Source organism: Calidris pugnax, unplaced genomic scaffold, assembly GCF_001431845.1.
Source record: "Calidris pugnax isolate Ruff unplaced genomic scaffold, ASM143184v1 scaffold140, whole genome shotgun sequence".
NCBI lineage: Eukaryota > Metazoa > Chordata > Aves > Charadriiformes > Scolopacidae > Calidris > Calidris pugnax.
Window position 1 is genome coordinate 1,359,509 of NW_015090896.1, and position 12,251 is coordinate 1,371,759.

The following is a 12,251-nucleotide window of genomic DNA, read 5'->3' on the forward strand; positions in this document are numbered from 1 at the left end:
ACAGACCCTGAGTGCATGGATTGTCACAAGTACTCTGTTGATTTCCAGTCTTAGTTTATTCGTAGCTACAGAACTTCCAGTCTTCTTGGGGATAATGTTATCTTTTGGCATAACTGATTCATTTTTTCCCATTGTATAGTTGTCTACATATCTTTTGTTTCTTCTATTTTTTAATGTATGTAAGGCTACTTCCTTAGTGATTTGTGACTTGAGCACAACTATTCCTATAATTTTTTGCATAATTTCTTTCAGAAACTGGAAAGAGACAGTCCTGTTACCTATCTATCTTTGTTGCCCAGTTTGGTTACCAGTGTCTGCTCAGTTGGGTTAACCACAGATGGTGTCTACTGTGACATGAATTGGAGCGGAACTTCCTTTCATGCTCCTGGGTTATTAGTAAAATTCTTCACTGTTTTGCCAAGGTGCTTTGTACCAACATCTAAAAACTGCCACCCTATTGCCCATTGCTAAACTGGCATCAGGGATTGTCTTTACACTGGTGCTCAGGGAAGAAGGACTTCAGTGGTCAGACCATGTTATTTTCAGGATCACTATCACCTGGTATTGAACTGGATGAGAAATTTCTTAACATCTGAAGCTGAAGAACACCTAGGGGCCAAGAGGCTGTCCTTTCTTTGAGGACCTGTAGAAATCGGAGAAGCTGAAATATGCTCCCCTTTCTTGCCATGTTCTCCTTTCAAAGGACTTTTTAAATGGAACCAGACTAAATAGAAATGATAGAGGTGAATGTGGTGTTTTTACTGAAAGGATGCTATTAGACTGTCCATTGCAAACTTCTCCAGAGGTTCTCCTTTTGTTACTTTCTACTCCCTCACATCCAGCTTAGAAAGCTCCTTGGAAATACCTCAATCAATGGCAAAGTTGGAGGACTGTGATGAAGTACATGTGAATGAAAGTCCTTTAAGGACTTGCTGGGGCTTTGAGCAACCTGGTCTACTGGGAGATGTCCCTGTCCATGGAAGGGGGTTGGAACTCAACGATCTTTAATGTCCTTTCCAACTCTAACCTTTCTATGAGTCTAAGATCCACTTGACTGCTCTGGTCCTCTGATTTCCAAAGAAATGCAATACTGGCTACTTTAATATTTGAAGGCAGCTTCTCTGAAATTGCTGTGTGGGCAAGAGAAACCCTGTATAAACTGATAGCTCTTAATCTCTGTCTTGTTTGCTTTTCCATAGTGAAAATTGGTGTTTTTTGAATGCGAGGGAAATTGCCTTGAGTAGAGAGTGGTTCACAGCGTACTGGTTTGCAGCTCTTCCCTGTCAGTTGGTGTTTGCCACATTCTTGTAATGAGCATGAGATGGCATCTCTGTCCTGAAACTTCCTGGAGAAGCCTTGGGAGCTTCTTCATTCATTATTAGCCTTGACCAGCCTCAGTTTGACTGTTCTTTGATTTCGTAGCACAGCCAGCTAAATTCTGTTCATTTCTGTGTGGAAGTCCAAATACATGTGTGTGCCTACAAAGTAAGGTATTGGTAGAGAGAATATTTTTTCTTGCTGCTTATACTTGTGGTGTTTTGTTTTTTTTTTTCAACAACGTAAGGTATTTTCTGTTCTCTTTGGGGTGACCCTATTCCATCTTTCCCATGGAGCTGTATATGTGCCTTCTTTCTCTCTATTAGTGAAATCATTATATGCTGCTGGGAATGAAAAGATAATTGCAAAGGTCCTCTCTTGCTTTTGGTTTATATAGAAAAAAAAGGATATTTTTTTTACTTTAAGTGATGATGTGCATACAGGAGATTGTCCTATCTTCCTTGTCTCAGGGATGCTACTTACAAGACCTGTCCTTGCCAACTGAAATTCTATGACTTTACAGTTGCGGTAAGCATTTTTCAGTTAATTTGGCAAAGGGTTAGAGGTTCTTCAAGAAGGAGAGGCAGGGAATGATGTCAAGAGACAGGTTCATCTTCTTTGGGCACTGGGCAGTGTTTTGCACGCTAACTCCACTGACTGTGGCAAATAACATGCATTTGCATCTCTTTCAAGTATGTGTAGGAGGGAGGAGCCTTCACCAATTTGTCTGTTTTAATTATAGATGTTCTACCCACCTTCCTAATTGCTCCTTCATTAAGAAGTAGCTTGTTGTTTCTTTTTCCCTAGGAGCTAAAAATAATCAACTTTTGTTTGTTTCTGTAAATATTTTTTTTTTTTTTGCCCTTGAGGAGATAATTATTTCTATTGTTGCATGAAGATGGTGGCCAATACAGGAGGAATAATTAGAGCAGATGGCTGAAAATACTTCCCTTGTAAAAGCCATCTAATGTAATGAAATACCTCCCCTCCTCTTTTGTCTCCTCCAACTACACGTTTTTCTTTCCTTCAGGTGGATGGGGGGGTTGGGTGAGGGGTGTAAATCTTTTCCTGATGTATTAAACTGAGGAGCTGTCAAGAGTTCACAGCCTGGAAAGTGAGCTCCCTGTATCCATCACTGAAATTAAAGTGTTTTCAAATGTGGCGTGGAGTCCTCGGTCTATGGCGTGGGGAAATCTACGCTGTACTCCATCACTTAAAATGTTAACCTTGTCTCTCCGTGGTGACTGAGGACAGGAACGCCTGCTCTCCCTACTTGCTGGTTAAATGGCAATCTGTCAGCACCAAGGAAAAGGCTGCCTTGTGGGTGGCAGTCTCTGCTGTGTCGGCAGCGTTCAACACCTTTGCCTCTTTGTGGCCATGCATGGAAGGATAGGTGCACCTTCGTCCTGCTAGAGATCACAGGGAGCAATCAGGAAAGTTTTTGCATGTGCAAATATAGAATAGAATCATAGAATTGTTTTGGTTGGAAGAGACCTTTAAGATCATCAAGTTCAACCGTTAACCTAGGACTGACAAAACCACCACTGAACCATGTCCCTCAGCACCACATCTACAAGTCTTTTAAATACTTCCAGGGATGGTGACTCCACCACTTACCTGGGCAGCCTGTTCCAAGGCTTGACAACCCTTTCAGTGTAGAAATTTTTCCTCATATTGATCCTAAACCTCCCCTGGCGCAACTTGAGGCCATTTCCTCTTGTCCTATCACTTGTTCCTTGTGAGAAGAGACCGACCCCCCTCTGTTCAGGGAGTTGTAGAGAGCAAGAAGGTCTCCCCTCAGCCTCCTTTTCTCCAGAATGAACACCCCCAGCTCCCTCAGCCGCTCCTCACAAGACTTGTGCTCCAGACCCCTCACCAGCTCCGTTGCCCTTCTCTGGATCCGCTCCAGCACCTCAAGGTCTTTTTTGTAGTAAGGGGCCCAAAACTGGACACAGCCCTCCAGGTGGGGCCTCACCAGTGCTAAGTATGGGGGACAGTCACTTCCCTAGTCCTTCTGGCCACACTATTCTTGATAGAGACTAGGATACTGTTGTGCAGGAGTAATGCTGTACTCTTATTGGATGTGTCTGAGGGAAAAAATAAAGCCAGCTGTTGGGGGTGGAGTTGGTGGGAAAGCCCTCCTGACTGCATGTTTCTCTCCATGGCTAAGTTGCAGATAACTCTTAGCTGAAACCCACAGCCCAGAAGAAGCGAGATTGTTCGGCACAGCAGTAAGCAGAATCTCAGTTTGACTCTATCACTGGTTCTTGGTTTGGTTTTAAAATTTCTCTCCTTTTCTGATGAGAGAATGAGTGCTTTTCTCTTTGTGTCTGGGTTGTGCCGTCCTCTTTTTTGAGACTGTACTCTAAGAAAGCCCACCCCACCAAACAAATTGCAAAGTTACCACAGAGATCCAATGATTCATGATTCCTCTAAACAGGAGTTTCTCAACTCTTTTAAGGCAAAGCCTTGCATTTTGGGGGAAGAGGGAGTTAAAAATCCCCAGATAAACATGCGTTGTTTTGGCAGAATGATTGTCATTTACAAAAATTTAGGCCAAACATTGAAGTAGTGGTCACTTTACAATTTCTTCCCTTTGTGACTTGCTTGCCAGCCTGTGTGGGAATGCAAGTCTATCACTGTTATTTATTCATCTGCAGTGGTTGCTGCTGCTGTTTCTGAGCCCTGGTAGTCACAGGCACAAGCTGAGAAACTGGTACTGAGAGATCGTGTCCCCAAAGGCTGATATAAAGGCAACCCCAGGCTGGCTGACAACAGCAGCAGCTAAAAATATAAAATCTGCCTGAAAATGGAAAAAAAAAAAAAAAAGAAGGTGCAGGAGGGAGGAAGGGGATAATGTGCTGAATTAGAAAGAGCTTGTGCATCTTTTATTGTATGCTATTAAAAGGTTATTCTATATTTACATAATTCATTCATGGTTTTGGAGCTGTAATGGGGAGGTAGTTGATACACCCCAAAATTACCCTGTGTTATACACCAGCTATGGGTTTGGTACACAAGGTGTGAGCTTGAAATTGTACATGACACACACCAAAGGGGTGTCAGAGGTGGGAAGATATTGCAGGACTCTTCTCGTTGAATTTTTGTATCTGTTTCCCTCCCTGGTCCTCATGTTTTTAGTACACCAGGAAGAACAACTGACTCCTTAGGGATTCCCAGTGCTTGTGATTTCCTACCCGCCTGGGATTTTTGTCCACTTTTTGCAAATTTGGTTCATTATGGAATTAGTGTCATCTGCTGTGCTGGATTCAAAATGTGAAGCGTTGCCAGGGTGGGTTTCCCATGGATGTCTGACATAAGGGCGCATCCTGCAAAAGTTTAGGTGACCAGTTTTAAGTTTTCAGCTCACGTTATGCTTCTGTCCTTGGGAGAAACACCAAAAAAATCTCTTGGCTCAATCTAACTACTGATTTTCATGAGCCTTGCGGAAATACAGCATTTTGGTGGTCTCTCTCTTCCTGTTAAACCTAGTTGAAGTTGGCCACATTCAAGAGTTTTGTGCCAACTCCTCTTTCCCCCACCCTGATTTTCAGGCTCCCTGCCATTTGTTGTGCCCCGTGCTGAAGCTGGAAGTAGCACAGAAGGAAAATGCCCCCTGCCAGCTGCTGACACGCAGCTTTCCTTGGCTCTGCGGGTTCCTCCTGGTCCATTCAACAAGTGCGCATGGGCTGGGCGCTCAGCCATGACCCTGGTGCTTGCAGCTGCTGCTGCTCTTCAGTCTTACTGAGAAATATTTAAATTAAACACCACAGGTCAAACACTGGATGCCAAGCAGGCAAAGAAAAGGAAAAGGAGTTTTGCTTCGATGAAAAAAACAGTGTGTGGGATGTTCTTATCCTGCTCATCTGCAAGCAGAAGGAAAGGAGATGGAGTCTCTGCATGATGAAGATGTTTAGGACATGGCCATACAGAGACAGGTCTCACTGATTTTTCTTTGGGGTCTCAAGTGAGGCAGTTCCTTCCAGTGGTTGTGAGACCATGCTCAGCCTGCAGGGCAGCAAAGTCCCCCATGCCACTCTCAGCATGAAGAGATGGTATTTGGTGTCTGTAGGATCAGTGTGGGTGACAGCCTGTCCCATATTGATAACAGGGCAGCTAGACAAGACAGGCGTGATAACCCTGGAGGTGCCCTAAGATCACATGGAGAATCAGATGAGAGAGTGTGTTTCTGGAGCTGTGAGTCTGTCACCCACCCTGCTTGATGAAGGATGTGCAATTAGCTTATGTGTTATTTTACTGTGAGTTGCTTAATAGGGACTGGACATAACCACCACCATTCAGCAAATAACTTAATGAGTCCGTTACATTTGGAGATTGCACTGTGCTTTTCTCCCAGAAAAAAAGGGAGAGGGTGATCATATGGGATTCACAAGGTCCAGGGAAACTGTACCACAATTTCTTCTTTCAAAGGTCTTACAGAGATGCTCTTTCATCTTAGGGAATGATGTAGGACTGCAAGAGAAGGGTCACCTTCTCTTGTGTAAAATCTTCTGCTATGTCACTTCCCTCCATCACTTCAATGTTTTTCCTCCATTACTACCAAACTGCTTTCCCTCTAAACCCCTCGTACACTATGGTAATTTAAAATACATTTCTAAAGGACTTTTCCTTTTTCTCTCTTCGGAGAGATTCTTCAAATGTATTCTCTCCATGATAATGCAAGGATAGTACAAGTGATTATTAATATCTCTTGGTCCTGTGTTATTAGTTGATGTTCATCTCTTTGCTTTTATTAAAAAGATTAAAAAAAGAAGAAGAAAAAAAATCAGAAATCATTTAAAAGGTGCGTGTGCTGGTGGTGCATGTGGCTGCAGACTAAACCAGGCATCTTCTCACTAGAAACCTTTAGTTACAGGTCGGGTGAAATGACAGAGATTTTTATGACCTTGTCCAATTTATTTTCAGCCTCTATATAATGATTCGTGGGTAGCAAACCTTCTTTTGAGCAATAAAATCTGTCTGTGTTTAGGTTGCTAGTGTAGTCACTGCCTCTTACTGTGGACACGTGTATCATCTGAATAACAGAGCACTTGGTTTCAGCATATTTGTATCTTTTCTGAGTTATATTTTTAAGACAGTTAACAGCTCTTAGTTTCCCAGATGGTTTTAACTATTTCTTGTGTTTAATTACACTGACGTGTATGAGCCACTAGCTTTTAAGTTGGAGGGTACAGGTAGAGCTGAATGGGTACGGAGTCTTCTAAGAGGTGACAGCCAAAACCCAGCAAGAGTAACTTAAACACTGATGTTATATAGAGAGAAGCTTAAATAACTTAGAGTGTTTTCTAGCTAGCAAGGGGAACCCTCTTAAAGAAAAAAATATCCAAATTCAGAAGAGGGGTTTATTTTTCTTAACTCTTGTGAGATTTTTACCCAACAGTTTACTAAGTTTTTGGTGCTGGCAAGAACAATCCGATGTATTTATTCCTTACGCCCTCGCTTTCCCATTAGAGGCAACTGGAGTTTTCTAAGTGACTTTGAAGGGTCAAAGTGACTTCAAGGCATTTAACCAACTTTCTCAGCAAGATGTTCAGATGGATCCCACCATTTCACAACGGTATCACGCGATGTTTTGCCAGCAGCACTGGTTGAGGTTGTACCAGATAGGAATTTATGGAATTTGTAATATTGTGCTACAGTTGGCTTAAAAAACAGCGTATCTGGGAAATGTGTGCCTTTTCATGAACAGTACCTTCCTCTGTCCCCTGTTCTGAAGTAAAAACAAGTTTAATCAGCTCCTTTTTCATTGCATCCATTGTATACCCTTGTATATAATCTGCTTCAAAGCACTATCAATAACGAGCAATTCATAGTCTTTCTGGAAAGACAGTGGATAAAGGTATTTATCCTTTCAGCTGGAATTTTGTCCTAAATCTCTGAGATATATAAATATATGTTTGTGAGTAATGATGGTGAAACTTGTCCTATTACACTCAGCAGCCACGCAGAAATCATGCTCTCTGTAGAGGTTGTGTACAGATGTGAAGGCTTATCTGTACTTTTGTAATGATGAAGTGGTTCACTCCCTCTGGTTCAGGGGACTTAACTCCCCAGATGTTTTCGCTACGTGTGTGTTCATTCAGTCCCAGGCTACAGTCAAAATTGAATCAAGTAAATCTCTTTGTATGGAAATCGTAGAATCGGACAGGAGATGGAAAATACCAACATCCCATACCCTACAGCCAGGATGGGCATAAACCAATTGTAACATTTCGCCTGGGAACCAACACCCATTCCCTGGTGTAAATAATTAGGACAGTAGTCACTATATAATAGTTACCTGACTGCTCTAGGTGCTATGGGAAATGTTGTATAAAACATCAGGCACATAAAGCTAAAATTGACAATAGCACAGTCGAAAGAATAACTATTGTAACACCACCAGCATCGATTCACCTAAACCTCAGCAGTGGAGCAAAAGCTTTAATGCCCATTATATGCTCTGGTTGAAAATGGGGTAACTATATTTTGTTTTTGTATTGAGGTTATTCTTTCCATTGCTGTTTCGGATTAGCACAACCCAGCGAGGATCACAAATATGTTTTTGCCCTCCCCACCGTCCCCCATCCCTCCCTAGATCAGTTTAGACTCTACTTGCCAGTTTACATGTGAGTCCAAAAGAATATGTTATGAATGGCTATGCCCATGTTTGCACACACAGGTCTGTGCAAAAAGGTGCACACATTCTTCACAAAATAGGTCACTGCTAAGTGCATACTTAAAGTTTAGAGGTGAGGAGGAACCATGGCTCAAAAACAGGCGGGCATAATTTTGCCATTCCTCATCACGAGCCAGGCTATTTCCAGTTTTTAATTTAATCTGTGCTTTATTTGTAACTGATCCCCATCAAAGGAGAGGTGCCAGCAATACTGGATAAGCTGAGAAATTTTTTAAAGTATTTGAAGGGAGAAATGTCTCCCTAAATGTGGATGAGTGGCAGGAGAGCCTTTGAAAAATCCTGTAAAGCAAACTATTGCCCATCTAGCAGGATGTTTTCATTCTAAACTCTTCGGGCTATTTCTATGACATTGCCAGGAATTAACGTGCAGTTCTGCTTTTTGGGAGGCAGAGAGAGACACACACCAGGGAACCTGCGGACTTTCCGCAGCCAGATCTGCAGCAAGCCCTTACCCACAGCAGAAGGAGACAAGGGGCAACCCCGACACACAGGTGTTTCTGAAGCCCAAGAACAACCCCAATGTCCCTCCATCCCTTCACTCTACGCCGATTCCCACTGGGAAACCAGCCAGTGGGGCATTGGCATCTCCTCTGCCGTCCTTTCAGCAAGCTGGCTTCCTGAAGGGTGGGAAAGGGTGAGTTTTGAACCTCTCTGGGTCTTTTTTTTCTTTCCAGCTTGCCCTTCAGTTTTGTGGCCGATGGGACGAGGACTCCAGCTGGCCTGCTGGCCACCAGCCGCGAGATGGCGATAACGTCACGATAGAAGGAGGCCGGACCCTCCTGTTGGGGACCACCACCACCAACCTCAACCTGCTGCATCTCAAAGGTCTGCAGAAGGGAAATGGGGGGGCTGGTTCAGTGCTCTTGTTCTTCCAGGGCTGTGATCTTCCCTTTCCTTGCCCAGCTCCTGCATCGAAGGAGATACCTGGTCAGGCAGGCTGAGTCTGCTGTGGGGAGATACAACAGGAGGGTGATGGGGGAACGCGTTTAATTATTATGTATGCAGAAAGCATCGTTTATGCTGTTTGAGGCATAATGACAATATGAGTAGGAAGGGGTTTTTTTTCCCCCCCTTTTTCTTTCCCCCAGCTACTGAAAGCGCTGCAATCCTGAGTGGCGCTGGGTGATAATGGCAGTGCTGATAACAATAATCAACTCTGTTTTGTTTGGCATCTTTAAGGCAAGTGTGTTGCGAAAGCCTTTACAAAATTAATGATGTTACAGAATTACAGGCCACAGCTACCGAATGTAATAAATAATCCAGAATCCTAGAGCACGGCTGGTGGAGAGTAAATAACCCAGCACAATTATGGGGGGAAAAGACTGGGTTTGGAGGGTTCACGTTCCCTGGGCTAGACTTGGCGTAAGAGTCAGGGCATGTTTCTCTGGGGGTGTCAAAGTAAGAATTAAAATTACATGTCATTCAGTGCCAGATATATTTCTTTCTAGAAATTAGGCCCTGGTTGTGAAAACTGTTGTGCGCGTGCTTGGTATTAAGTGAATGAGCTGTTCTGGTGAAATTGTTTGCTCAAAGTTAAGCCTATGTGTAAAACTCTGCTGAAATAGAGCTCGAAAAATGGAAAGAAGAGGTTTTATATCTTTAAAAACCTGGATCTTCCTTGCTGCTAAAAATGATTTTATATTAAAAGGATGTTAAAGGTAATAGCTTTTCATTGAGAAGATGATGAAAATCATGCATTTGACAATTATGTTTTAATCTATCTTTGAATGATCGTTCTGTAAAGAAAAAGAAAAAAAACTTTGCAAATTTATCGCTGTTGTGAGAACATTTCCAAAAATAGTTTGAAATGTTAAAAAAAAAAAAAAAGAATTTGAGATTTTAAAAATGTGAAATATTTTAGTACAACTTTCTTCCTTCTGTTCCCCAGTGGAAATCCTAAATCTGGGTGATGCAAGATCCTTCTTAACCCCGGTGTGATTATGACATATGGTAGAGGAGGAAGGTCAGAGCCCCAGATTTCTGAGTCTTTTGGCTGCAAATGTGGATGAGGATTTTTGGGGCCCAGTCTCTGACTTTGTGAAGAACTGGGGCACAATATTGCAGCAGAAACCCTGTGAACTTTGGGTCTACTCAAAGGCACATTTGATCTATGAGTCAGCACTCATGAAGCAAACGGAGGTCTGATTGAATTTAATGAAGTCTGGAGCAGTATCTTTATGGCTTCAGCTCATCTGACATTCAAATAATTTCTCCCCTTTATTACATTTTCCAAGAAACTTGGTGTATAATGTAGATTCGGTTAGGAAAGCAGCATTAAAATATTCTAGATGTTATTATTTTCTGCATTGCTACATGCAAAACATAGGGACCAAACCTTTTAGAAGCAGAAGTCTACATGGTAATTGTTTGTCTGAGCTTTGTCTTTGCTGAAATTTCCTTCTTGCATCCACCCCGATACTTACATGGGTGCTGTGACCTGTTTAGCCTTGGTTAGATTTGGAGTCAAGACATGTTGAGATCCACTCTGATATGAAACTGAGATTTATCTTTCCTAACCTTACCTTCCTTTTAGTTGTCCAGCTCAGGGGAGTCATTTAGGCTCCTGTATTGATGTTCTTTGCTCACACATGCCACCAAAGACTTATTCATCTTAGGTAATGTAGATACCCGTCTTAAGATGAGTCACAGTTAGGTGAGTAGCAACTACTGAGTCTGTGAAATAATTGATGACTTTTCTCAGCTGCAAGATGGGCATGACAATAAACCCCTAACCTGCAGGTGGGTGTAGATATGGGCTTCGATTGAAACATCCCATTCCTATCCTATGTGGAGAGTTTTTCTTAGTTGGAGCTGGAGAATGGGATTAAATTGTAGTTCTGGTCCTTTTGGCTTTCATGACTCAGCATCAGGCTGTCTGTGCATTCACAAGATGAAAATGTAACAGACTTCATGGATGAAAACAACCTGTAATGCTGCTGAGCCTACTCCTCTGTGAAGACACAGTTTTGTCTACTTTCTTATGCTGTACCCAGCAAACAGAAAATGGACCCATTTCTTGGAATTCTTCTTTTTTGGACTCTACGAGGATTTTGAATACTGCCTCTATGATGTCTCTTTATGGTGATTTTAACGTTATAAAGATTGTTCAAAGAATAGGATGTCAGCTACACATGGACCTTTAAAGTGACCCTACTTTGGCTGTATTGACATATAGCCAAATACACATAGTGGTTCTGGTAGTGACCAGATTCTCTGGACAGAAGATCCGGAGGTCAAAGCAATACAGAAATAGGACTAGGCAGCTGGGTCCTGCTCACTGCCATGAGGGCTCAGCAGTTTCTACTTCCCCCTCAACGAGCAGAGCATGAACACGTGGTTATCGGCAGTGGAAAGTTTAATAGCCAGACTGTGAAACAGCTCAGACAATACTGATTGGGGAAGAGATACAAGATAGACAGATTGTAGATAACTCTGTAAATTCATCAGATTGCAGTTATTTTTGTAATCCCAACATCACAAGTATGGAAATATTTATGGTAACCCAGGACAGATGGAAATTTCCTTTGCGCAGAGCTTGCACTGGAGTAACTCCTTTGTGTTTGATGGCTCGATACCTCAGACATATGCTATTGCCTTTGTCTGAATTTATATTACTGTGTTGAACAACCTCTAGGGAGGTCTGGAGACCAAAACCCTTCCTCTTCTTCCATGAGTATCTTGGGGATGAATTTTGGAGCTATGCTGCTTGTATACGCTGGTGGGGTTGAAGATACCAGGTGTTGAACCGACCAGTTGCCTTTGCAATGGCAACCTGGAGATGGTCACCCTTGCAGGCATAAGGAAGAAGATTGTTTTGGCCCCTACTCTAGAAAAACCCCAGTATCACTTGTCACAGCTCTTCCTCTCACTTGTAGGCATCGCTGCATCTTGGCAGTCCTGCTGAAACCAGCATCCCAGTTTCCTCTTCCATGATCAGACTCCAAGCTGAGATTTTGAAAAGGTCTGACCAGCTTCATTTGCCTTTAAAAACTGTGCACCCAGTTTCTGAAATATCACAGCCAATATGGGTTTTTTATTTTTTTTTAAACTATGAGATCCCAGAAAAAAGAAAAAAAAAAGAAAAAAAAAGAGAACTGACAAGCCACAAGGATATTGTCAGTTATTATCTGATTTTGAACCCATGTCCAAACCCATATCCATCAATATTTTGGATCTCCTGTAATCCACGCTCAGAACAGGCTGTGGCTAGAACAGAGCCTACGAGTAGATCTAG

The 12,251-nt window shown here is 42.5% G+C and overlaps 1 protein-coding gene across 1 annotated transcript in view; it reads left to right on the forward strand.

The window, feature by feature from the left end:
* LOC106891668 (fibrocystin-like) overlaps positions 1 to 12,251 on the forward strand; it is a gene marked incomplete at its 3' end in the record, with an annotated part of 118,113 nt that overhangs the window by 45,347 nt on the left and 60,515 nt on the right. Inside the window, exon 13 of the mRNA XM_014948378.1 lies at positions 8,692 to 8,842. Coding sequence (XP_014803864.1) covers positions 8,692 to 8,842 — 151 coding nt within the window. The remainder of the gene's footprint in view (positions 1 to 8,691; positions 8,843 to 12,251) is intronic.